This window comes from Falco punctatus (genome assembly GCF_963210335.1).
Source record: "Falco punctatus genome assembly, chromosome: 8".
Taxonomy (NCBI): Eukaryota; Metazoa; Chordata; class Aves; order Falconiformes; family Falconidae; genus Falco; species Falco punctatus.
The window spans coordinates 1,012,063-1,038,799 of NC_137588.1; the positions used below are offsets into that span (position 1 = coordinate 1,012,063).

The 26,737-nt window shown below is 47.8% G+C and overlaps 2 protein-coding genes across 2 annotated transcripts in view; one reads left to right on the forward strand and one right to left on the reverse strand.

The window, feature by feature from the left end:
• Positions 1-26,737, reverse strand: part of SPATS2L (spermatogenesis associated serine rich 2 like) — a 726,913-nt gene that overhangs the window by 399,983 nt on the left and 300,193 nt on the right. The window lies entirely within an intron of this gene.
• The window catches only part of SATB2 (SATB homeobox 2), a 412,340-nt gene that overhangs the window by 104,979 nt on the left and 280,624 nt on the right, over positions 1-26,737 (forward strand). Inside the window, exon 10 of the mRNA XM_080400567.1 lies at positions 5,329-5,526. Coding sequence (XP_080256693.1) covers positions 5,329-5,526 — 198 coding nt within the window. The remainder of the gene's footprint in view (positions 1-5,328; positions 5,527-26,737) is intronic.

Here is a 26,737-nt window from a genome sequence, read left to right on the forward strand (position 1 = left end):
GACTTGCGTCAATCATTGCTGCTTTTTTTCCCTTTTGTCACATATGTTGACATTTTCTGCACTGATGATGTGGGTGAGGAAGTGGCCTTTTACATTTATTTTTGAGATTTATTCCTGAATCACTCTTACTAAAAACTCTTCGTTTGCCTACTCATGCTTTCACTGGAGACCCTAGAAAATGTCAGCGCAGAAAGCTCTCGGTATTAGCAGTATTGTTATTATTAATTTCAGTGGAAGTGCGGGCAAGCACGAGGTCAGTTCAGTTGCGGTTCTGTTGGGGTGCGAGGTGCCTTGTGGCCTGGCCTGAGCAGAGGGGCTGCCTGTGACGGAGCCCCGTGGGCACCCCGCCGCCACCTCCTGCGGTGGCTTTCGGCAGAGATGCTGCTCCAAGTGTAAGCGCCGGCCCGCAGCCCCAGCGTGACAGAGCCTGACCTCCTCCCTCATGCCTTCGTGCCCTCCACCAGGAATTTTGTCCTCGGCTGACGGCAGGTTGGCAGGTCTGCAGGAGGCAGTCCGGGGGGGCAGGCGTTGGTGCCTGTCTCCCCTGAGCGCTGGGAAACCCGACCTGGCGGCAGCCTGGTGCCTCTGGCTGCTGGAGCAGCCTCCCCTGCTCCGGGGTGAGTCTGGCAAGAGTGGAAGGGTCACGGTGCTGCGGCGGGCGGAGGGGTGAGTGGCAGAAAATACGGCTCACGGCTGCTGCACCAGCCAGCCGCCCCCCGGGGGGCTTGAGCGCACCCAGGCTAATGCTCCCGTGTAGTAAGCGCGCTGTTTCTTTAACAGCATAAAAGCACAATGGGAATGGCTGGCTTCCTGCAGATTTTTGTTGTTGTTTGCTTAGCTATGTGGAAATGTATTTGATTAGGAGACAGAGAGAGAGGTTAAAAATAGGACATTAATATGATATTATTTATTTTATCAAATAAAATGCTTAGAAAATGTTTATCTTGTCTCATGAGAACAACAAAAATAGAGGCTAGTGCTTTTCTGCAGCTCTCTCTTAATGAGCTAAATTGGGCTGCATTCTCGATGCCTCTAGAAGTTTTGGGGTGAAATGAAGGAGGATTTGAGCAGCATTCCTTGTAACCACAAGCACTGGGTGTGCCTGGCTGTGGAGCCAAAAGCATCCTTTAATTGTGCTGGTTTTCCTCCTCTTATTTTTAATGGAAGACATTCCCATTTGAGACCCTTAGAAGCTGAGGTTAAGGGCTGGATTCTGCCCCCCATACTGACACCCGTGCACATCAAACTTTCCTGGTAACTCTGTGGCCGACAGCTGAGGGGGCTGTTTGTGCAGTGGAGCGAGACTTGCGATGTGCCGGGGAGGCAGGACCAGAAAGGCAGCGTACCACAGATCTGGGGACGGATGTGTTATTTGCTAGGTTTTTAGAAGGCGTTCACAGAAGTTGAATTTGCTTGTAATGCAGTGAGCTCAGATGTTGTGGATGAGTGGGGGAAAAGGTGGTGAGAGAACATCTCCTTCTTCGCTTTTCCTTCTCCGTGCCAATAAATGTAGCTATAGATGAAAATTCACTGTGAATGGCTGTAGCTCCAAGAATTTCTGTATGTTAGCATTTCTTAAATGAAATCATTCTCCTGGAAAGCTCTGTGTAACATACACAGACCCAAAGAAATAAATAAAAGAAAATAAAAAAAATTGCAACCAAAAAACCCCAAGTTGAGATTTTTAACAGAAAAAGGAGATTTGCATATTAATAATTCATGAGTTCTCATTGAACATGCACGAAGAAACGGTGCTATTCAATAGAGAATACTGTCATCTGTCACTGTTTTATTTGACATTTACACTTTTTTTTTTTTTTTTTTTTTTTGCCTGGTACTGCAAAACTTTCTTGGACGGCATGCTAAGATTATTTAAATAAATAATTAAAAAAAATCCAACGCAGACTTTTCATCTGTGCATGGGGAAGGCGGTTACTTGCAATCATAAAGAACGTGTGAGTAAGCCGCAGCGCTGTGCTTTCTCACGTATTCACCAAAACTATCGCTTAATAAGTGGCCCCATAGATGGGTAGATAGGGTCTTGAATGGATGGGTGCGAGCATGAATGGTTGAATAAATAAAGGGAAGGATCGGAAAAGAGCAGTGAAAGGACAGATTTGATGCAGGTAAGTATACACATGCAGACAGTGGGTACACGCGTGCGTGTGTGTGGGGGTGGTGAGCAAATATTGGCTGTTGTGAAGAAAGCTGCCACAAATACACTGCCATTGCCGATGCAAAAATAAATATTTATAAATGGTGTTGGGGGAGATCCAGTCCTGCACAATGTGAGAGAATACAGGACATTGAGTACAATGACAATTCTGAGTTAGGCGCACCTTGCAATTTCTTGCTAATATTAGACTCATGAAAATCTTTCTGCTCTGTAGGTTAGTTATTATTTATAAAAATCACAGAACCAGCTGATACATTCATAAGCTAATTATTGTAGCAGCTGGGTACACATGGTGCAATATGTCTGAGGCTGTGAAGTATCACAGATTTCTTGGGGCCTGCTGTGGTGGGGGTGTGCTGTTGAAGGCTAGATCCCTTAATCTGATCAGCCAAGCAAATACTTTGTGGGGAAACTGGATTAATATCTCTCTAAATACCACGGATGTGCTTCACCTTCAGAACCAGGCTCCTTTAAACGTGCCATTAGCTTATGTCCTTTGGGAAACGGAGAAGTTCTCAGGTGTCCTCAGGACGGCGGGGTCTTTGCCTGGTGCCTCCCTTTGCCAGAAATTAATTTGGTTTGCTCATGTCTGCACACATGGTCACACTGCAGTCTAATCTTTTCCCTAATAGCTCCAAGGTCAGGACCTTGCATGTTGCCAGGCAAATTGAGCGCTATCCTTCTTAAAGACTAATGGCAGCGAGCGCCTAGTCTGTAATGAGGCCTGTAGTGTTGCTCTAAGTGATTGTAATGAGTGCTGATTATAACAGGACAGATAAATCAAAATGCAGCAGTGGCCGTCGGGCTAGCCAGTCCGGCTCTGGGCAGGGGAGGTGGCCCCGGGGCTGAGCGGTCCCTGGGTGTCACACAGCCGTCCTGCCCGGGCTGGCCCCGCGCGGGGCTCTGTGTGCGCGCTCCGCTGCAGCATCCCTTGGGAGGCGTTTCGCGTACCTGCCGGGACGTCTGGGAGAGTTCGCTCCGAGACTTAATGCAGGTCACTGAGAACAGGGAGAAACGAGAGTTTATTTTTTTCCACAGATGGTTTATTTCCTGTTCCAAAAATTATTCCCTTTGTGTGGAGTAACCCCTGAGAAAACACTGTGGAGCCGGGAGATTTCTTCCTGTCTTTTCTCTAAAAGAAAGTTTTGGGTGATTTCTGAACAGAGGAAAGGAAAGGAGGAGAAACGAGGGCAAAGGATGTGGCCAAGCCGCATTAAAATGCAGACACACCTGGCTGAGAGATTACCCAAATACCAGTTAAAACACTTTGAAAATATAATACAAATTTCCACCCCACCCCGCCCCAAGTAAATGATTAGATCGCTTGTTTTCATCCTTGCCCCCCCACCCCCCCACCCCCTCCTAGTTTATTGCAAGAAAGGATCAGGTCTGCACAAATGTGGCCTCTCACTTGTAAAAACAAGGCAGTGTTGTGTTACAGATTAGTTTATAAATCCCTGGTGGCTTCACAGTTCAGTGCCTACAGCTGCTGCAGATGGGCCTGGGTTTTTGTCTCTTCGCTGTGCTGCAGCCGGCAGTTGAAGGAGAAAATGGAATGATCAGGTTATTAACATGTAGGCCGTGAGGAAGAGGCTGCACAATGAGAACAGCTGGTGTTGGTGTCTTGGCTGATGCAGCGGAGATAATCAAATCTTGCCTTTTTTGGGGGGGTGAAGGCAGAAGACACAGTGGAGAGTGAGACAAATAATGGCTTATGATATTATATGCGGGGTTTAGAGTGCACAGTAGAAGTTGTCAATGGCTTACAAGTTGTTACACAAAAAAGCAATACCAAAAAACCCCTGCACGGACTGGGATTGAACCTGGCTGTGCTGCTTGCTTTAGACGCTGTTAGAAGAATGCAGTTTTGGCTACTTCTCATACCGAATGTCTTTAACATTGATCAAGCTATCTTTTAGGTATTGTAAGGTGCCTGTCAAAACGGTGTCAAAATGCTGAGCTGTAGTTTGAAAATGATGGGTTATAAAGCTACTAGGTAAAATATTTTGACAGGAGTCAGTAAGGCGTGTTGACAGCATCCTCAGCATTATCTTCTCATATTCTGTCATTTGCATTGCGTCTCCTGCGCGCAGGCACGGAGGGGAGCCACTGGCTGTGTCCCTAGCCCTGGCAGGCACAGCCGCAGCCACCATCCCTGCTGTACCTGCCGGGGATGCTGGGTCACTGCCAGTCACACTCGGCACGCTCGGGGCTGTCCTCGTCTTAACCACCATCGCCACGGTGCTCTCCGCGTGGCTTGGTGTCACAGAGCTGCTTCCTCTCCCTGCCGGGGGTCTGAGCTCTCGGCCCCCATGGAGAGATCCTCCAGGATTCCATACGATGCTAATTTTTTGATGGCATTTCAAACGAACCTCAAAACAATATAGCGGGAATAAACCCTGCTATTATTGCAATGCGTAGTTGCAGCAATACTACATTATTATTGTATTATCATACATACAATGGTAGGTATTGTCATTAGCATCACCTCCACCTAGATCGCCCTAGCAACTTCTGCAGAATGCGGTTTGCTGCTTTCATACTAAATACTAGAGGATTCCCTTTCTGTGAGGTTGCACCTTCCAAGTGGCCATTGGATTATTTAAAGCTGTCAAATTTTAGTGGGGTTGGGAGCTGGGAGAGCCAGTGCAACATACTGACAGCGGACCAGAGGTCTTTACTTAGTAGTATCTTCTTTTGAACCTTTTCAGTAGTGGCTGAAGGGCTGGTCCTGCAGCTGCAGCCCTTGGCCCCTAGCCAGCCTCGGGGGTTACGTCTCCTTTTCTCCTGGGATGAAGAAGTAAAGGGGCTCTGAAACAGAGGTGAAGTTGTGCCTTTATTTCAAAGTTGTATTCTATAGGAAGAGTATTTATATCCAAGCATTTTAAACATGGTGTGGCTATGACAGGGGGCAAGATGCTGTGCTTCCTGGTTCCTGTTAAGCACTGTGCGTCGTTTCTGTTTCTCCAGCTTGCAGGAAATAAAATACATCACGGATTTGAGAGCAAAGGGCGGCACCTGAGGGTATGGGGTTCTGTGTGAGATGAGAGCAGCAAACTTTGCAGCATAGGGCTTTAAGTCCAGCTGACCTTCCACTGACACCTGGCTCCTTGGTGCTCGGTGAATTAACTGTGCTGACCTTACCTTTGCAGGGCTGGCTGTGTGAGCTGCTTCGCTGGAAAGAAAACCCCAGCCCTGAAAACCGCACCCTTTGGGAGAACCTCTGCACCATCCGCCGCTTCCTGAACCTTCCCCAGCACGAGAGGGATGTGATCTATGAGGAAGAGTCCAGACATCATCACAGCGAGCGTATGCAGCACGTTGTCCAGCTCACTCCTGAGCCCGTGCAGGTCAGAGCGCTGATTTCCTTCTCGGGGTGTCTGCGGGAGAACAGCATGCTCGGGTAACACGGGAGTTCTGAGGAGTGTAACAGGGGGAAGTGCTTAAAAGTACTTCTAAAATTACTGTGGTGAGCGTTTTGTGGGGAACAGGCCTTCGTTTCACAGCCTCCTTAGGATTGTTTTTCTCGTCTATGCAATCTTGGTGACTAGTACAAATTTTTGGTTTGTACACCCTTGTTCTGTCCTTCTCTCAGGTCTTAACAGAATGAGTAGTAGATAGATACAAGTATGTGTAGGGCAAAGAAAGTGAAAATACCATGAGACTTCTTATCTTTGCAGTTCCAGCTTCAGTCAGAAGGGAAAATCAGCCTTACGTGTATTCCCAATAACTAGCAATGCATGCCACAAAGCCAAACATCTGCAGATGGTCAAGAGAGGCTCAGGAGATATTTTTTCAATCACAAAAGCTCAGGCGACACCTTCTGCAGCAGACCTTCCTTTTGGATTGCTGCTGGCACTCAGTTCACCTGATTCTCATTGATTGTCACCTGATTCCATTCACCTGTTCCCGTTGTGTGACCACTCTCGGAGAGCTGTCAGTACCACGTTTCTCTGATAGTCTCACACTTCCTCTTCCCTCTGCTCTTCCCATTGTCGTTTGATGGTGGCTTGCACCTCTTCCTGTGAACTTTGGCATTCAGCCTCTATTCTTTGTCGCTGCTCTTACTCTGCTACTGCTAGCACTGCTGCCAGCTATCTAGTCACCTTTTCTCAGAGGCGGGAGGGTTTTCTGTCTTGTTGTCCTGCGCCTTCTGAAACGTGTTGGTCTCACCCAGATTAGTTACTGCCTAGTTCAATCTCCTTTGTCTCTTCTGCTGCTGACTTCCTCCTTGCTTTCCATTTGGCCTTCACCTGGAAGAAAAAAAGGTGTTTCTTGGCGTTCAGGTTCTTGGAGCTATAAAGCAGGGGAAGTAATCTGAGCAATTAACGTTGCAAGTTTTGTCTTCTGTGTTGCCAAAAATTTGTGGGATCTTGGAGGCAATGAGCTACAAAAGGGTGAAAGGCCAAGCTGACATGTGGGAAGACAACTAGAGCTGCGTAGTTTTGAACATACTAACCTAGTTCTGGTGCCCACAGCAAGTAGGAGTATCCTCTAAGGGACAGTTTGAAGAAAAAGTTTCCCTGAGCTCCTGTGGGTGACGTTGATGATTAGCCTACTTGCCAAAGCCTTCTGCACATCACTTTTCAGTGTTGTGCAGGTTGGCTCTTGTGAGTGACACGTTACACTGCATTGGAATGAAATGCATTTGTATTTGTCAGCAAGTTACAAAGCCATGGATTAATTATTTATTACAGTCAAAATATGAAAAATGAAGAAAAATAAATGGAACCAGCTGGCAACTACGTACAGCAAAACTCCGGAGACCCTGGTATACAGTTGATACAGTAGGCTTGTGTTTTGGGGGTGCTGCATTCTAAAGCCATGTTTGCCCATCCAAAAACCCCAGTAGGTTTCCGAGTGGCACGCTACCAGTGCGAGACACAGGAGGCTTGCTGTCCACCTGCTCCCTACTGTCAAAAGATACCCTGCACCAAGCGATTTTTGTGTAGTTTTTAGTCTCTGGGAGTTGCATTGTTTCAAGCAGCGAGGTTTGTTTCTCGGCTTTGCTGCAAGGGTCACTATTAGGCAATTAGACGTGAAGAATCAATGACAGCAGCCAGAGATGTAAAGCTGAGGTCCTCACACTTGCAGCCATTGGAGATTTTGTGACACTTTACATAAGGGTAGGGGTCTTGGGCCCCACTCCTGGCCGAACTCCAGGCCAAGTAATTACATTCTGCCTATCTGAAATTCCCCCTGTAGTGTCAAGTGGGAAAGCAGCTCTCATTTCCTTCTCAAAGCGGCGGCGGGTGCGGGATGTCTGCCACGGTGCCTGGCTGTGTTTTAGCAGGGGATGGAAACGTCCAAGGGCTGCAGTCACTGACTGACTTTGCTTTGCAGGCTTTGCTAGTGGAAGGTACGCTGTAAGTCAAGCCCTTACCTGCAGCCTTGATGTCGAGATGACAGTCCTTTGAAGAAGGTACAGGCAGCCGCGCTGTGAATAGCAGCAGGGGCAGTACTGTAACGCCAGAGCGGGCAGGAGGCTCTTAGCTCTGCTCGCTCTCTGCCCCCCGCCTCATCTTTCTCTCTGCTGTGATGGATCTGACGTGTGTTCGGTAACTTGTGTCTGATGCTTGAGTCTGCTGCTCTTCCAGCTGTGAGACTGGGCGGGAGAGCCTGAGAACAGACTGCCTCGCGCTGCTGCCAGAGCTCCCTGCCACCACGATCGAGCCCTCTCTGGGCCGGGGACACCCCTCTGTCAGTCTGAAGGACTTGGAAGAAGTTCCTGGCAGTCGTCACAAGAGGCATAGAATCATAGAACAATTTAGGATTTAGGTTGGAAAAGACCTTTAAGATCATCAAGTCCAGCTGTTCACACAGCACTGCCCAGCCCACCACTCAGCCGTGACCAGGCAAAACATAAATTTCAGCATTTTCACTGGTGTGGCTTCTTGGAAACGGCGGAGATTTCACTGTGATGGGTTTTGTGTAGTTCCTTTGCTGATGGTGAGGGGGTGACCCCAGGGCCGGGGATGGTTTCTGCCCTCTGACGGCAAGGTGTGCGCGGTGGGGCAGCTGTAGTGCTGTAGAAGATGAGCTGGACGCAACTTGTCTCTTGATCTTTAAGGAATTGTTTCTCCTGTGGCAGGTTCTTGCCCTCTGTTCGGTATTAGTAGCCTGTACCTCACTGTCTAGCTTTAGGTTCAGGGCTTTAAAAGGAAACGTTTTCATTTTTTCTCTGTTCCAGTAGATTTTTCCCATCAGCCGTGTATTAATCCATTTAATCAAATAATTTCCTGTTTTTGAAATGAAAAATGTCTATAGTGGAAGCTGAGTGCACAAGAAATTCCTCCCTACACGCTTGATTTATTTGTTATTGTGCTGAGGAGTCATAAAATGTGAGCCCTGTGGAGCTCTGTGGCATGGCTGTGCTCTCTGGCAGCGTCGGCTGTGACCATACGGATGTGCCGGAGTGCCGATTTCCCTTCACATGCTGGTTGCAGAGCGTCCACGCTACACCTACATGTTGCTGTGCACGCAGGCTGAGCTTGCCACAGCCACTCACTCGGGTTTTAAGGAAATTCAGGCGTGCGCTAAGGAAGGGGCTCTTCCTCCCACCCGCCCTGTGCAGTGCAGCGTCATGACGGAGGGCTGCGGCAGGACTAGGGAAAAGAACTGGGAGGCTCTTGCCAGCTGGGCACAGCAAGGTCAGCACCTCTGATCTACGGGGTGCCTGCGGGTTCCTGGGGGGTGGGAGGCTATGCTGGAAAGCATTACTGTATTTTTTCCCTGTTCTCCTCCTCTTCTGCCACCATCAGACGTGGTGGCAGAATCTTTGATCTGGCCTGGCCTGGCTTCCGTGGAGATCTTGGGACAGCCCGCGTGCCGAGTAGTCACTCAGCAGCAAGCAGCCCTCTGCAGAGGTGAGCGCACCCGGGCTGACTTTCTGTCCCTCGCTAAATCCCACCGTTCCTGGGCTGTGCAGTGGCGTGGGACCTTTCGGAAGTGTTAATGCCGAGCAGTGCCTGCAGCCGCTGCCCGTTGCCAGCCAGGGATTTGGTGTTTGCTACAGACATGTTGGGACACAGGAAATCTAATTTCTCTCCCTTCTCCGACTATTCGTCTGCTGTGTCAAGGTGACCACACCAGAGAATAACTGTCTTGCCTTGCACTTCAATACAGTGCTAATTCGTTGTTAATTGCTGGGGCAGAGAAACCTGACTCGGCTGGGAGGATGATGAATCAGGCTGTTGTCTCTGGAGTGTTAGGGTGGATAAGCCGGTTCTCTGGAGCGATGAGCCACCGCTGCAGCAAGGTACCTGCTGCTGAGAGAGCAGGGCAACCTTGTCTTTCATTTTTCTGCGCAAGCTGACAGATAGGTTTGCTGGAGCTGGTAGGTACGTGCTGATTGGAGAGCAGTCAGATGTTGACTTGAAAGAAACGGGAATGGTTTTCACATGCTTTCTGATACACTGTTACTTTTGTCACTTTTTAAAATTATGCCCCTCTGCCCTTTTTTTCTCAGAAGCTTTGATTTAGGCAAATTGGCACTTCATAATAGTTCAGATTGTAAATCATGGGGGAACATTAGTGAGTAAAAGAAGGCATAGCACAAAGCTGTAGGAAGGCTCTTTTGTATTGTGTGTTCACTGCAAACATTGTGGTCTCTCTTTAAATATGCGGAAAATAACATACCACAGAAGTAAATGAAATACTAATTTTGTCATTTTGTGAGGGATGGAAGCGAACAAATATTTTAGAAATGACAATGAAATACAAAACAGCCGAACATGGAGCCCTCATAAAAATGGGTCAAGGCAAGTGGAGATGGCAAGCCAATGAAACTAATTTCATATTCTCTTTCTAGAAGTAATAAAGAGGGGAATGAACACCACAGTAGTGCTTCCTAATGAAATATCTGATTCTAAACAATGTCTTAGAGTTCATGGGTCACATAATGCGTAGCATGCAGATGGAAAAAACAGACTTGAAATTTCTTCTCTTAAAAGATAATATTAATTAATAATACTTAGGCAATCATAGATGATGAGTGAAGCAAAGCTGTGTTATTCCATAGGGGGACACGGTGTGCTTAATGATCTATGGGATGAAGCGCAGAGTGCGGTTTCGGCGTGTTTGTGCGGGTTACAGAAGGGGATTTCGCATACTGGAAAGGAGGACTGAGTTGTCTGGGAGGTGCGGGCGGAAAACTACTTCCCCAAACCATGCTAGCTCTCTGACTTGCATGCTTACTTTTCTCTCTAGCCAAATTTTTTTCTGGGGATGGCGTAGCCTGCGATTCGTTCCTAACAGCTGCACCCTGATAGTTTTGCTTTTTCATTATTTCTCTGCAACAGAAAGACGGACCATAGGTGGATACCCACTGCTTTTTGATTCCTCAGCTCCTTATTCCATGGCTGGATGTGATGGCTGCTCAGACAAGTGTGGTCAAGGCTGGTGAGACACCTTGTACTTGACAAGGCCAGGTGGACTTTCAGGGCTATTTGTATCACAGGTTTATTCGTTCCACTCAAAAAGCTCAGAGCTTTTGTTGAGGTGGGTTGCAGCTGGAGCGTTTATTTTTTCTTCAGTTTAGAACTACAGGGGAGAATGCTTGTCCGAGCAAGATCTGGGGATTAGTTGAGTGGAGAATATCTGTCTTCCTTGGTTGTTACGTTATCTGGAGTTCCAGCCTCTCTCTCTCATCAAGGTTAGACAATAGAAGTCAATTCCGGTATCTCCTTTCAACCTAAACCATTCAAGAACCACTGAAAAAGATCTCAAGCTATGTGACTTCTATTTCTGTGCAGTATTAGAGCTGAAGGCAATACATATTGCAGGTCCCATGGCATTTATCTCTGCCTTGCGTGCGTCTGCTTTTGGGTGGGGATAAGGGACTGCCTTTCTTTGAAGCAAGCAGTACGTGCAAAACTCCGGGGGGGCTTCCACTTGTGAGCTGCTCTCTCATACCGCGCCAGTACCTGCGCCCTGCAGCCGGGCACGCTGCGTTTCGAGCAACCGCTGTGGCTGCATGCTCTGCTCTTCCATCCTTTCGGTGCACACCATTTTCCTGGTGGGCCACAGTAGCTCAGGAGCCTCGTGGGAGATTTGACAAAAGCAACAGGAGCACGTATCAGGCAGCAAGCCCCTTTCCTTCGGCTCTGAGGTGTCCGATAGAGCTTCTCATGATTGATAGTTACCACAATTGCAGCAGAAAGCTGCTGAGCTCTGACTGCTATAGGCAAACCTGCCTACTGTGCCTTCTCAGCTGTTTCTGTTTAGTGTGGGTATCTAATGTGGCTGAAAAGTGCTGCTGATCTTTATTAACTTTAAGCCTGTGATTCCCGTTGAAATGATAGTGGGGAGTGTACTTGCAACTAAAGCGAAACTGCTTCTGTTCTGAAATTAGTTTAGGTTTAATCCTATTCCATTTAACCCTAGAAATGGGAGATCAAGTAAAGTGAATTGTTTTGTTTTTTTCTGAGGTGGCAAGTTTGGGCTTGTCAAAACGATATGTCCCTTCCATGTCTGTTCAGACTGCCGGACCTGTGAGGCCACCTCAGTGCCACCTGCTCCCAGACAGCTTTCATCTGGTCCAGGATCGCCTGGAAACAGGGCAGGAATGAGGTGGGTCTCATAAGCAGGGGAGCCCTGAGAGCACAGCTGGTGTTTTTTTTTTACCAGCTTCTTGCAGCGAAGGTGACGGTGAGGGTGCTGGCAGCGCGGCAGAGGCAGGGGTGCTCCCTGGAGCAGTGTGCTGTGGCGCAGGTCTGCCCAGGTGGTGGCTTGTGGGGCTGCCCTAGAGCAGCGCTGCCTGGGCTGCCCCAGCTCCCACAGGGCAACACTCCAGGCAGAAGCTTCGCTTAAAATCTGGACGTGCAGACTTAGCACTGCAGAGATGTGGCAGTCATCGGCGGGGTGGTGGCCGGCGTTGGTGTCACTCTGACAGGTTGTCCCTTTCGCCATTGACATCAGCGTAGCTCTGGCCCCTGTCAACCCTTTTGCCTTTCACGCACAATTTGACCAGTTTTAGCCCTCATTTCTTCAAGTCCTGGCCCTCTCATAAATGCTAAGCTGCCAGCGCTGTAAGGGCTCAGAGTAGGCTGAGGATGAGCAAACATCTAGAGCAAAATTACTAAACAAAGCTCTTTAAGTTCACATAAGCTTTGAAGCTTGCTGGCTGGCAGCAACCAGATCTTGAAGGCTGAAAAGCTACTAGATGAGCCTCTGTTCCATTTACATTTGAAAATTTTTGCAGTTAAAAATAACACTCTTTCTAATTTCATTTTAATACCTTGTAAATACTCCCTGTCCCTGATATTTGCACATAAACGATATTATCAGGCTTTAGAGATGTGCAAATGCTTATGGACTACAGGCTGTACGCAACATTTTATTCTCGGGCTCCTTGCAGAAATCTTAGGCTAAAGTCAGAGCCCTGGATCATTGCAGCTGGCCTTTCTGTGCAGACAGGCAATGGTGAAAATTACATGGGGGGGAAAGAAGCTTGTGTTGTGCTACCAGAGCATGTTGCACTGCTTGTCCCCAGAGGACCGAGTGCCAGTTAGCTGCTCGTCCTCCCGTGTCGCACAGCATCCCCCAAGGAAATCGGCAGCTTCTGGGCAGCGCTGGGAGTTAGGCTGTGACAGAGCAGGACGCAGATACTTGGTCTCCTTGCCCCGGACCAGTCCTTTTGGAAATTCATTGATGTGGACTTTCCCTGCCCGCCCATTCCCCCTTCTTTTTTTCTTGTTCTTTTTTCCACCTGAGTGGTTGGAAATACCCAGAGACTGTGACATGTGCAGGGAGACGTTTTTTTCAGGGTTAGTATGCTGTGCATGTTGTTCCAGGTTTGTATGGACTTTTACAGGAACTGCAGATTGAAACGGGAAATGTTTTTGTGTGTGTGCACTATTCTGACACATCAAGTACCCAGAAGTACAGTAGCGTGTATTTTTTCTCACAGCCATCTATGCTTAGTGTTTCAAAGAATATTCCAAAATATCTTGGCACAGACAAAGCGAAGCTGTTTGCAAGATCCCTAGCTGTGGAACAACAAAGGCTACATTCTCAACACACATCACACATGACTTTTATTAAAGCCTTAAACAGAAATCAGATAATGTATTTAGAAAATTGAACTTAGCCATTTATGATGCTACTCACATGGTGAAACGAAGTAAGTATCCCCCTGTGCCTCCTTTCCAGTGTCTTTTCCCCCAATTCGACTCACATCTTCATGTTTCAAATTAGAAGGTAAAAATCTTATGGTTAAGTACAAATAAATACATTTTAAAACCAGCAATCTGGGACTGACTCACATCTTGGTGCCTAACTTAACAAGGGACTTGGCGTTCAGAAACCAAGGAATGCAAGCACCTGTAAGGTGCCTCTGGTGGAGTGTTCAGAAGCTTGAAAGATCTAAAATCATTATTAACCTCTTACCATTACGTATGGCAAAAAGGATGTGGTAAATCACGGGACGTATCCTGGGTATTGCAGACCCAGCCATCTCATGAACTTTGTGTCAAAAAACATTCCTTGGTTTCCAGTTCGGACTAAATTTTGGTTTATGATGCTTTTTGTACCATCATAGTACAAAACAATGTTGACACCCTTTAATTTTCTCATTGCTTTTTCTCACATTTATTGTTTGGATGCTCTTACGAGGCCATGCCCATTTGATGTGCTGCACTCTGGAATCCAAGGCACATGGGCGGGGAGGGGCGCGCCAAGCCCCTTTCCTTGCTGCCACCAGTGCCGCGGGCGCTGAAGCGGGCGAGCGCGTTCTGTGGAAAGGCTTAGTGCAGACCCGTAGGCATTAGGGGCTTTTATGCGAGCTGTGTGGCTAAGTTGCTCGGTTTGGTCTGGAAAACCTTTGTCTTCTCAGTCTTGCTTGGGAAAAGCTTGGCAGCATAGATTTCTTTTTCCTTCTCGGGATTTTGGAAATTTTTAGGTTGGAAAGATGCAGAGTATCGCGGAGGTGCCTTGTGCTGCTGCAGGGTGCGGTGAGGAGTTGTATCCTGCCCAGGAGGAGTAAGAGCTGGCTCCTCTTTCTGTGCTGCGTTGAGGGAAGCTGCGGTGGCGACTGCGAATCCATCCGGTTGTAGCAGAAAGAGAGAGACACACTTAAAATTCCAGGACTTGACAAGCCCCATAAAAAGATTTGTCTGGACAGCACTTCACTGGTTAAGTGCTAGGTTATTATTATTATTATTTATTATTTATTTATTTCCTCCTCTATTTTTCCTCTCACTGAGCAAGCAGGAAATATCTTTGTTCTTTCATTTTGGAAGTGAAATAAATGTATTCCCTGCAGCATTTGAAATTTTAATAATCCATAATAAATAAAATCATATCTAATAACATAACTACTTTCAATTGGCAACGCGATCTCCTAGATGCATTGCAATGGCAGAAACATAAATAGTTGCAGCCTCTGAAAGCCTACTTCCTATTTGCTAAATATACTTGGCTTGCTTTAAATTCCTTTGTGTGCAGTCATTAATACAATCCTCTTTGACAGCATTTAATTAAAGTGCTTTTCTCTATTAAATTCATTAAAACTTTTTTTTTTTTTTTGGTATACAACTGTTTCCCAGACACTGAATGTTAAGGACCTGTAGGCCTCTCTTTAAATAACTTCTCTCTCCTTGTTGTAAATTGTTAATTAAATTTAACTTAGACTGTTTAAAGATGGCTTGGAAAAGAAAACCAGATTTCAGGATATGGTCTCAATCATGTCTGATTTTTTTTAACACAATTTTTTCCATGTAGTTATAGACTGTGTGTTATATTGTTTATGAATGTTGCTGTACTTTCAGCTGGAACCAAGCAAAGAAATACCCTAAAAAGCTCATTTCCATCTCACTTGAAAAATTTCCATCTTTTTAGTGCAGTTCCTTAGCCTCAGAGTATTTGCATGGGGGAGTAAGGAAGGAGGAGCTGTTTAGTATTAATAGATTATTGACAGTTTAATGTCTTGGCACCTAGACAGCCCATAAGGTATAATAAACAGGAAGCTGTCTGACGTGAGCACAGTCAATAGCGTATTCAATCAGAACCTTTCAGTTAATTGCTGGTTGACCTCAGACATTTCCTTTAAGTGAAACTGTCCTTCACTCCGATCTCATCTGGGTTGCAGGGTTTAATTTGAGAATGCCCTTTCCATATGGCAGCTCGTGCATACGTTCCTGGTTGGATTGTTGCTTTGCCCCAGCGCGCTGCGTTGCATGAGCCACGTCGGAGCGTTGCGAGACACACGGGGACGCGGCGTGTGCGTGCCACCCTGGCGGGGGCTGCGGGCACAGGCTGCCCGGCCGGGCAGCGGCGCCGTGCTTGGGGCAGGCAGGCTGGTAAGCTGAAGTCAGGGGTGTTTTCAGAGCCGCTGAGCCCCGGAACGCCCCCCGAGCGTTGTGGATGGGGTTAGGCACAGCTGCGGTGCCCGGGCATGCGCTGGGCAGGCACTGCGGCGTTGCGGGGACCTGCTGTGGCCTCCGCAGAGGAGATGTGCCACAGCCCAGCGCCCCTGCGCTGGCACGGGGTGGGCACCGCCGCCGTCCCACCCGCGGGCACGGCTTCCCCCTGAGTCTGCACCATGCCAGCCAGGTTGCTGTTCAGTTTCCCTAATTTATGTGCTCAGCCATTCTAGTTTTTTCGGGCTGCGTATCTCGCGGAGCTCTAGATAGGCACAAAGGCCAGCGGGCAGGAAACCGCACGGGCAGCCCCTGCCCCGGCTGACGGGAACCGTCCGCGTATCTGGGGAGGGAACCTCCACGGAAGTCTCTTCTAGCAAGTCTGCTGCGTCTGGATTTGTCTTCCTTTCCCTCCAACTGTTGACTTCAAGTGCGTGCGTTTTCCTCGCGCAGGTCGGGCGGGGGTCAGCCGTGCAGCCCTCGTTTGCCGCAAATGGCTCTGGATTTCCTGACGGCAGCGCGTGCTGCCCTGTGAAGGCGATGCTGCGGTGCCAGAGCAAGCTGCGTTTACATTTCACTCAGTCAGGAGTCATTTTTTTTGTCTCTAGGTCTTGCAGTGATTGTGTGTTTTAGCCACTTATCATGCATGCAGACTGTGGTTTGCTGAAAGGGCTATTCTTGTTTTTAATCTCTAATTTTTCCCTGGTTTTGATTAATTTCAGGGTGGTTGTCTTTGTCCCTCTGCGTAAAAACAAACTGCTTATGCCTTTTTAAAGGCCTGATTAGCCCTGGGGAAGTGTTGCTGACTTGGAGTAATGTTATTCCTGGTGTTCCCCTGTTTAAATGAGATCAGGAGTAAGAATGCTGCGTCGCTGTGCTTGGGATCCATTAAAGCCCGGTCTGGAGCTCTGACTGAGGCAGGTTGTAAATTTTTCGGGTTCATGCGTGTTGGAAAGGTGAGGGGGAGCAGTTTTCACATGGTGCCTCTTTTCTGGGAAGATTCAAAGATAAGAGAGGCTTGGTGTCATTCTTTCTGGAGAGAATGGAACAAAACCATGGTGAGATGGAGCAGAACCAAGGCAGAGATCCCAAGGTAGGTGTGTGTCCCTGGGGCCGTCAGCCCCAACACACACGCTTCGCTCCCAGGTGGCTCTGGCCAGAATACACTGGAAAGTACTTTCTGGTTTTATCAGACTTACTGGCCAAGCTGCTAATCAGTATTACATAGACCAAAGGACTCCCACATGCAATAAAAGTCACAAGCTTTATTGGATTTCGAGATAGGAAAGATTCACGTCCGGCTCCTTTTATAAACTGCATTACATTTCATTCTTTCAGAGCTCCCACCAGTACAGCCCTTTGTAAATACGATGTTGACGGAGTTAGTAGGTGCGTAGATGGGTGGCTGTGAGCTTCTCTTCCTTGGCTGGTACAGCCCAGAGCTACAGAAGTGCTTGAGCTGTGTTTAAGGGGTTGCTGACATTTCTGAAATACTGAAAGAAAAAAAAATAAGTTGGTGCTTTTTAAATTATTTTCAGTTAAGATAATAATAAAAAAAAGGTTTGTGGCAGTTTAGAGCAACAAAATGCTTTAAAGGAAAATAGGAAGAATTCAAGGAGCAGAAGTTGTTCTGAATGAAAGCAACCAGAATATGCTGTTTCGTGAAAAACGCCTGAGCAACCACTTGAACTTTGTCAGAATATCCACCCCCCTGCTGCCCCAGGCAAACAGCTTGGCAAAGTAGGCTTTATTTAGGCAACTCTTTGATGTCACTCAGTCGACATTTTTGACCAAAAGAAAGATTTTTGACTGAAAAATGCCACACAATTCTGGTCTTAATGAAGCAAAGAATGGCGCTTTGCATTTCTAGGAAACGCCTGGGGCTCCTTGCACACAGATCTGCACTAGCTGCAGGCTTGTGCTAAGCGTGAGCTTACCCCTGCGATCAGGCGTGTGCAGCAGCCACGGGCTGTGCAGGCTGCAGTGCTCCTCGCAGCAGGCAACGGCAGAGCCAGGGCTGGATCCCGGGGCCACAGCGGTGTCATCCTCTGCTTTGTCCTAATACCACCTCACTGGCCATGTATTAAACCATTTTATTGAAAATGAACAAAACCCCCCCTTTTTTTTTTTTAACCCCAACTGCATATTTTCTGTGACTGTGAATATAAACTTCAGGTGCTGTTTACTTTCTATAAAGCCTTTTTCGTCCAGCTTACAGAGTCTGTAAAATAGATACGGGTCGGAGAAGGGAGGCATGGAGAGCAGTAGCACCAGCGTAGCTTCTTCAGTCTCCCAGATGTGCCCACCTTGCCCGGAGTGTAGTCAGGAAGACAAAGGATTTCAGATCTAATTCTCTGAGGCCTCCTGTCCTCAGCTCCCTCATCTGTGTGGGAGACTGTACTTTGGTCATTTGATTTTTATTTACCCAGTTTCAAGCTAAGGGTATAATAAAGCACATTATGCCAGTTGCGTGTGTGGTAATGCTGGATATTTTGCTTTTACCATGGTAGTTGATTATAATGCACTTTTTAAGACTTGCTTTCTAAAAAAAGGAATATTTATGCTTTTATGTGCTTGATTCACACAGTATAGTTTGCTCAAGTCCTGTTATTAAGTGCATTGGCGGTTACATCTAGAAAGCAAAAAACATGCTGAGTAGTGGTTTATCAGCACAAATCTACTATTTTCACTAACAGTCAGGTTCTCCTGACTTCTGACTGCCCCCATTGTAAAAATTAGCAGTACGGTTGGGTATTCCTGGAACCCCAAATAGCCATCTGTAAGGACCTAAAACAGTTTGATGGCACAAATAATTACACACACACACACACACACACCCAGAATCCAGTGTCTAATCCAAACATATCCTTCCTGAAATGATGCAGTACCTACTCCTGATCTGAGTTACTGGAAAACAACATGATTATAGTGGTGCCACTCATGCCACCATAGTTAGAGGTTTAGGGCCTGACCTTAAAGCAGGGCTCTAGGCTGGGGTTTGTCAGGGAAGATCTTGCTCACGCTGCCCGGAAACACTCCTCTGATTTTTGAAAGAAAAGAAAACGTGTAGTGTTAATTAAAGAGGAGAATGTAGAGGATACCAGGAGTATTTTGTCTGCAGAAAAGCAAACCAAAAAGCCTTTTGTTGCTTCCTTAGTTCCTGTGGTATTCTGCCAGCCCCTCATTAGGAATTAGCAGGGGTGGGATGGGGAGACTTGGAATCGACCTGAAATCTTTGACAGACCCTGCCTCCAGCCACAGCCAAGCTCGGGCTCTGTTTGGAAGCTGCCAGGCAGGGCTCTGCACGTCACAGCACCCCGGAGAGCCCTGCTAGGGCGGCAAGAGCAAGCATGGAGGAGGCACGTCAGAGGCCCACAAAGCTCATGGTCTTGTTTTGCAGAAGTTGAGTGTTGATTGGAAGATGTTGTGGCCCTCGATGCAGACGCAGATGTTGAAAGTCCCGCTGGAGTGGGACTCCTGTCAGCATCGCGCAGAAGGGCAGCGCAAACCTATGCTCTGTACGGGGCTGTTGCTTTTTGCTTTGCGGGGGGAGGCTGCCTTGCCGCTGCAGGTTACAGGCAGGAGAAGGCTTGCAGGGCTTCTTGGAGGCCAGCAGAGTCCTGCCTGCCTGCCGGGGGGTGCAGCCAGCCAGCCCCCATGCCAGCTGTGCTGGCCGTGCCCCATCCCCAGACAATGGAGCCATCCATCACCGATGCCTTCAGGAGAGAGTCTGTGGTGGCATTGTGCAACGCTTCCTGGCCGCATCGGCCTCTGTCACCAGCACCCTGGTTTGTGCCAGCAGAAGCCAGAACGAGTCTGGCCTGTTGCGTGTTCGTAGAGTAGGTACGTGCCGGCTCTACCTGGGGCTGGACAGGAGTCGCTGACAGCCCCCCAGGGCTGCAGCCAGGTATCTGAGAAAGGGGTACCCGCTGCTGGCCGCAGCCACCCTGCAGCACACCTGGGAATCTAGCTTAAACCAGCCAAAGATGGGAAATTCAGAGCTAATCCACTAGCGTTCATCAGCATGAGCTCGTTTATGCTACCCCATAAAATCAGCCGGCTTTCAGGCACTTGCACAGCAATGAAAGTTGTGCCTGTGCTTTTGTGGGAAGAGTTGAGTTAGTGTTGGAGGGAGAGCAGTTACCCCAGGAAGCACCGGGACACTGTTCTGCATTGTCAGAGTGTTGTGATTTATTTTTTTAACGTTATACAGACAAAATAGTGGCTATTGTGTAGGCACGTGCTGTCTATTAACAGAGATCAGGAAAGGGAAATAAACCACGCATTACTGAAGAATAAGATCATGATTGTGGTCAAGTGATGGCAGATTCTTTTTTTCTCTTTGTCAGGCTGATTTGTAAACATTCTTCAAACAACTGTGCAGACAGCAGTGCCACGGCTTCTTGAAAGGAAAGCGAAGGCAAGGCAAGATCCGTCTGCACAGATGTTTTACAGTAACCTTAGACCTGTACCAAAGCTTTCTGGTCACCTCCAGTTGTCATGGCGAGCTACGCTGCACATGTAGCCTCTTAGCAGTGCAGTGTAATCAGGCTGTAATTTATATTTTATCTCCAGTGATGATAGCTTTTAAAAATGTTTTGTGGTGTACTTGCCCTTTGATGCATGCTAAGCTCCTGTTAGCATTAATGGGAGCAGCGTGTGCTGGGGAGGGGGGCTGGGGGGAGGAGACACCTTCCCACCGCCTGCAAGTCAAGACTAACTGCATTTTGCTAATGGTTAAGCTTATCACTTTGCATGGGATGGCAAAAGCAGTGCACAACTGCAAGTTTTGTTATTTTTTGATACATATTTTTCTTTTTGTTGTCTTTTCTGCCACCTTTCTGACCGATTTTGGCAGTCTGGCCCTGGAGGAGCATTGCTGCGCTCTCGGCACCGGGTGCTGGGCGCTGTCTGGCCGTGTTTGCAGCTCACTGCCTGTTTCCTGCCCTCAAGCAAGGCGACCGCCATAAAGCAAAGGGGGAAGCATGTGGCGAGTGTGCTCCAAAGATGTTGAAATGAATCACTTCAATCAGCTCACATTCCAGCCTGGAAACCAAACTTGCCTTTGACTTTGGGTTCCCTGTGGAACTCATTTCTCTTCTCGCGGTTCTCTTGACTCCCCTTGGCATGGCTGAGAGTGACTCGTACCTCAGAGCTGAGAGATTTAGGACGCGGGGTTTGTCTGATCCACTCTTCTGGCTCTGGTGGTGGTCAGTAGCAGCTGAAGGGTGATAGGAGGGGCCTGGATATTTGGGGGATTTTGTTACTGTGTGGCTGCTTTGTCTTCACAGCTGAATAGGACCCAGGGCTGCTGGGTCACCAGTTACTGCAGCCACCAGCTCCGGTTGGCTGGTTTGGCCTGGCTTGCGTAAGGCAGGGTGCGTCACATCGCGAGCATGTATTAGAAATAGCTCTAAAAAGGGTGTTTACTCTTCTGAAGCAATTGCTGACCTGCATTGGAAAATGCATGGGATGTGTGGCTAGCATTTGAACTACAAAATTAAAAGAAGCTCAGACTGAAGTTAGATGAAAGTGAACATATTTATCCATGTCAGACTTCCTACCATTTTGCACGCTCATATTGATTTCTTTTGACACAGTCTTCTTTTATTGAGTACCATATATTTTTTTAAATCCCTTACCGATAACAGTACCTGCTAAGGGCAATTGTAAAAGGAAACTAAAGTATATTAAACCTGCCTGGAGTCAAAATGTAATCTAACACCTCTAGTCTGCAATTTGTCATCACTTCATAGATACTTTTTCTTTTTTAATAACGGTTTTGGATTTTCCTGAGTTTTGACCTTAGGATACTGTATAATCCAAGAAAAGCAAGGAAACTAAACCACAGTCTTTAACACAGCTTTATGGTGTCAAGGTGTGAAATCACCACTGTGAGAACGAGCCCAAAGAAAATACTTCATTTGGAGCTGCAGCTAGTGCTGCAGTGTTTACCCAAATGAATGTATTTTTGCAAGGGGAAAGAAAAAAAAAAAAGAAAGAGTGGTTTAACAACCACGTTTTTAAGAGGAAAGAAATGAACACAGGTGCAAATTGTAACTTCTGCTACAGTTTCTTGTACAGACATTCCTAGGAAACTTGTAAAGTGTCTTGGCACAGTGATTGTGTCTAATTAATGCTCTTAGCCCTGTGAGCCCCGGACTGGGAGACTGTCAGGGTGCAAGCCTGTTTATGGCAGCAGCTCGCTCTGTTCTCTTTTTGCACGTGTCTGTGTACGAAGAAAGCGAGACTGGAGGTGGGGGGTGTCAGGCTGTCTGTTTGAACAGAGAATCTCCCGCAGAATCTGCTCAGAGGGACAGTACATCCTTCCAGCTGTAAGATTTCTTTGCCAGGTGATGGAGGTTGTCTCTTAAGTAATTTTAACAGGTTAGCTAGGCACTGCCTGCGAGCTCTTGGCTTGCAGGGGTGAAGCGGTTCAAATTCCAGCTACAGGTGTCAGTGAATGCAGCTGAACACCTTGTTTAGGCTTGTCCTCCACCCTCCCTTTGACTTCAGCTCATCAGTTAGGAAGGAGTTTCTCCAGCGAGCTTGCCTACGTGAAGTACGTAGTGAATCCGTTTTTGTATTGAGTCAATCTGGCAGCAAATCCTGCTGAGTAACCCTGAATGCTCAGACGGGGTGTAATAGACAAGCAGTGTTACCGAACACAGGTACTGAACCTATGTTTTTTAATGTGTGTGCATTCTCTTTGGCTTTTGTTTTGGGCTCCTTAAGTGGGCTAAAAAGTTGCTCTTTTTGGCATAAAAGTCCTTGGTGCGATAGTGTTATTGGCTGGCTACGAGAGCAGTGGAAATGTGAAGGAAAGCTAAAACCTGAGACCCCTTCACACCATGGAGGGTAAAATCATAGAATTGTTTGTTGGAAAAGACCTTTCAGACCATCACATCGAACCATTATCGCAGCACTGCCCAGCCCACCACTCAGCCATGTCCCTAAGCGCCACATCTATGCATCTTTTAGATACCTGCAGATACGGTGACTCCACCACCTCCCTGGGCAGCCTGTTCCAGTGCTCACAACCCTTTCGGTAAAGAAATTTCTTCCTAAATGTCCCCTGGTTAAGTGAAGGCCAATCCATCCAGCTTTGCTCCTTGTGGGTTTGGGCTGTGAGAATTGGCACTGGCTGGCACATGCCGCGTGAGGTACCTGTTGGTGCTCTCTCCCCACGCACAGAGGAAGGTGGTGTCTGTGTCACAAGGGCAGTCTCTGTTGCAAATGCACAGTCCAAGAATGTAACATTTTGAGTGTTTCTCATAGAAAGGGGAACCTCATCGTCGCAGCAAAACCCATCGGAAGGGAGCTCGCGTGCCCAATCCTGTCTGCAAAGGGATGAGCAGAATGACAGCACGAAACAAAAGAGCTTGGGGTTGCCAGGTAGAAGTGCAGTTCCCGTTTCTAACCTGCTGCAACAGCCGTTGCGGCACCGAAAGGTGGCATTCCACGGAGCGAGTGTTGTCAGCCTTGCTGCCCGAGCCGTGTGCCTACCCCACACAAGCATCCTGCTCAGCTGCCCCTAGCAACTCACCATCTTCACGCGTCTAGTTCTTGCTAGAAAGTGGGTGGAAATGGAAACAAACATCAGTGGGACAGTGAATCCAGCCAAAATGAAATGCAGTGCAGACACAAACTGCAATTACAAGACTTCCATCGTTCGGTTTGGGATCGCTCACCTCTTGGCTGTCCCAGCCTGCCCGTCAGGTTTCTCCTTTGGGAGCGTCCTGAGACGTGGGGAGCAGATACGTGTAGAGCAGTGTGGTGATCCCTTCCCCCCAGTAATTCTTGGCTTTGGATTTTAGAAAGACCACAAACCCTTAGCTTATTACAAGTAATCCTGATCACTCCCGTAATGATACAGTATGTTATATACTCTCCTAAACTTAATCATTCAATATCTCACTTCCTTCCCTGTAGGCATGTACTATTATATTTTACACATGGCTTCCAGCTGGTTTTCATTGTGGCCTTCAAATCATATTTCAGTACAGTGCGATTTAAGACCAGTCACTTTATCTTTTAAAGTCAACTTCCATCATATTTGTTTCCTTGCAAGTTTTCTACCAGGGCTGGTTAATTTGTTTGAAAAAAATGAGTGTGTGTGTATGAAGTTAAAGTCAGCCTGAGCGAACCATCACAGAGCAGCATCTTCCAAAGCAGCTCTGCTCTGAAATGCTGAGGAGGCAGCCATGCCTGTAGAGTTTAAAAATGAAATCTTCGGAAGGGATGGAAAAAATAAGTCCTGTGGGCATGGAAGGAAATCTATATCTTCACATTTGATTTGCAAGTAGATGGGGAGTCAGTGAGGAGGGAGGGAGGGGAAGGGAAGTCGGCTCCAGATGGTGGTGGCTGTGGAGGAGGCGGTGGCTGCCCCACCTGTGGCCGGGGAGCCATGGGGAAGGGCTGGGGGGAAGGAGAAGGGGGTGGGAGAGGAGTGCACGGGGCACCCACGCCAGGATGCACAGGCCTCTGAGCCCAGCACCGGCTTTCTCGGGAAAAGGAAAGCTGAGCGTGGCTGTCACGCTTACCCTTCTCTCTGAAGCCCACCGTATGCGTCGTGTTTCCTGGTCGATCAGACCATCGTCTGGGGGGTTGTCCACGCTGGAAGATGCGCTGCAGCCTGTACTTTAATCACGGGAGATCGGTGGGGGTTCCTGCTTCGCAGTAGGGAAGCAGAGCAGTGCTGACCCCAAACCTGGAGTGCTGGCGGGGCGTGCGCAGCAGTGAGTGAAGCCAGGGGAAATTCTACCTGCAGATTGACGAGCATCATCATGACCCAAAACCTGAAAATCTGGAACTGCCAAAGATGGTTAGTTCCTCCGTGAGGCTGTGGCATGTGGAGCCGGACATGAAGTAAGCAAATTGCCCAAATTGACCGGCGTGTTTCACAAACGAGATCAAAGCAGATACTTAGCAAAAATTTAGATTTCATATTGCATCATGTGCCGCAACAGCTGATCTGTTTCCCATAGAAAAGCATGCTCTTTTGTATTAAATAGTCTGTATTATTGGAAAGAAATACAAAACTGATCACAGCCTAAACCGGAAGGAAATCCTGTGCATTTATCCATCTCTCTGTATATGGGTGATGTTGTGCCGCTGAAATCCTTTGTTAATGCCACTGGAAATCCAGAGCAAGCCCCCAGAAGTCAATGAAATCACGAGATTTATCTGTTATAAGAGTAGCTTTAGGGGTTTTTATTACTTAGGAAAATAGTAAGTGAAATAAAATACAATATTTTGCTAATATTTTACACTGATAACCCCTGGCTTATGTGTTTTCTCTTCTGGAGAGGATGGAGAGGTCACTCCAGAAAAGGAAGGGTTAAGTAAAATTATTCTTTCCCTCCCGCTCTCAGCCCTCTCTTTGGTTGATTGCTTTATAGATGCTGTAGGCATCTCTTCATCTCCTTCAAATTAAACATTTTACTGCTGCCGATCCTGTATTGTTGGATTTTTTTCATCATTATATTTGATTGGAAGTCTTGTAACATTTTTCAAGCTGGATCATTTCTCATGCTATTTGTCAACTGAAAAGGCAAAAAAAGCCCGCTTCCAACTCCGACAGGAATGAACCAAGTAATTCGCACTCTTTCTAGATGTGTTTCTATCTCTGTTAGCTGCTACTTGAATTCAGCTTCTGATTAGCAATGCTACTTGAGGCTTTTCATGTGATGCTGTCTGTAAATTCCCTGTTGGTTTATTTGTGGTGTTAAAGCCTCTTTTTTTTTTTTTTTTTCCTTTTTTTCCACGGGAGTGGGGTGGAGCTGCTCTGTTGCCTTACAGTGTCAGGGGACAGGACCAGGGGGCACAACAGGAGATGTAACTTAGCCAGGGACTGTGTGACAAATTTATGGGGCTGGGTCCTTGGCTAGTGTCAGCGATCCCGGCTCTGCTGCTTTCGGTGCTCCCTGCTGATGCAGGTATGGATCTGAGCCTCCTCTGTAACCCTGCTATTTGGAAACATCAGTCCTGTCTGGAAACAATCCATGGACAAAAAAGAAACCCTCAAAGAGCAGCTGACGATTCCGTTCATTGGAACATTGCTCTCTTTTATTACAGAAGATGTAGTAAAACATAAGCCAGAGTATCTGTCATTGCCCTTTGAGATTCTTCTTTCCCCCAGCTCCTTGGTTAGCTCCATTTTTGCGGCACCCCAAGTATTTACATGCTTCGGAGGGAAACAAATCTATTGGCACTGAAACACGCTTGCAGCATTTCTGCCCACCAGTGGCTCCTGCCAGCAGCGTGGCAAGCCCAGCCTCTCACCGATGGCGACACCTGCTTTCAGCTGACAGTGTGGAGCTGCCATGAAGCTGCCTCCTTGTTTGGGTGCTTTCCGTCACCGTCACGAGCCGGCTCTGCGGTGGCAGCAGCGGTGACTCGTGCTGCTGTTGGTGGGATGCGCAGTTGTGTGTTGGTGTGCTCCCTCCCACGAGCACCCGCTGCTCATCAGGGCGGCAGGGCCAGGCACCGGCCCGGGCTGAGTGAGCGGTGCTGAGCAGCAGCTGGAGGTGCCTGGGCCCTGCCAGCGGTGCTGAGCAGCAGCTGGAGGTGCCCGGCAGTGCTGAGCAGCAGCTGGAGGTGCCTGGGCCCTGCCAGCGGTGCTGAGCAGCAGCTGGGGTGCAGCCCCCCTTGGCCGGCCACCCCTGCGGCATGGGCAGCAGGAGGCAGGGCGCCCCTGGCCAGCCTGCAGGTCGGGTCCGTGTCACAGCATCTCCGCAGCTCCGGCTCCTCGGCCACACGTGTGCGGTGGGCAGTGGCTGGGGACTTCAACGCACTTTTCAAAAACTGACGATCACTGATGTTATAAATTACGACGACAGCAACGTTTGATGGAGGAAGTGAATAAAGGGCTCCTTGGCACAGAGGTTTTCTATTTATTTGCACTGCAGGCTGGTAATTCCACAGTGGACTGGCCCCTTGCAGCAGTAACTTGGTGGGTGCAGTGTTGTCCTGCGGGCTCGGTGTGTGGGTAAGACTTGGTGCAAGTTCTCGGCACGCTGCCGTTATTTATCCTTATTTTTTTCCCTTCAGAGAGCTTTAATATAAGGTTGATTTTCTGGATCTTACGGTTTGCAGCAAAGACGTTTTCTTCTTGGGTGAAGAGCCAGAATTCCCTCTTACTTGTGGAAGGAAATATTTATCCATATTGATTTTGCTAGCTCTGTAGTTTTGAGTTCTAATA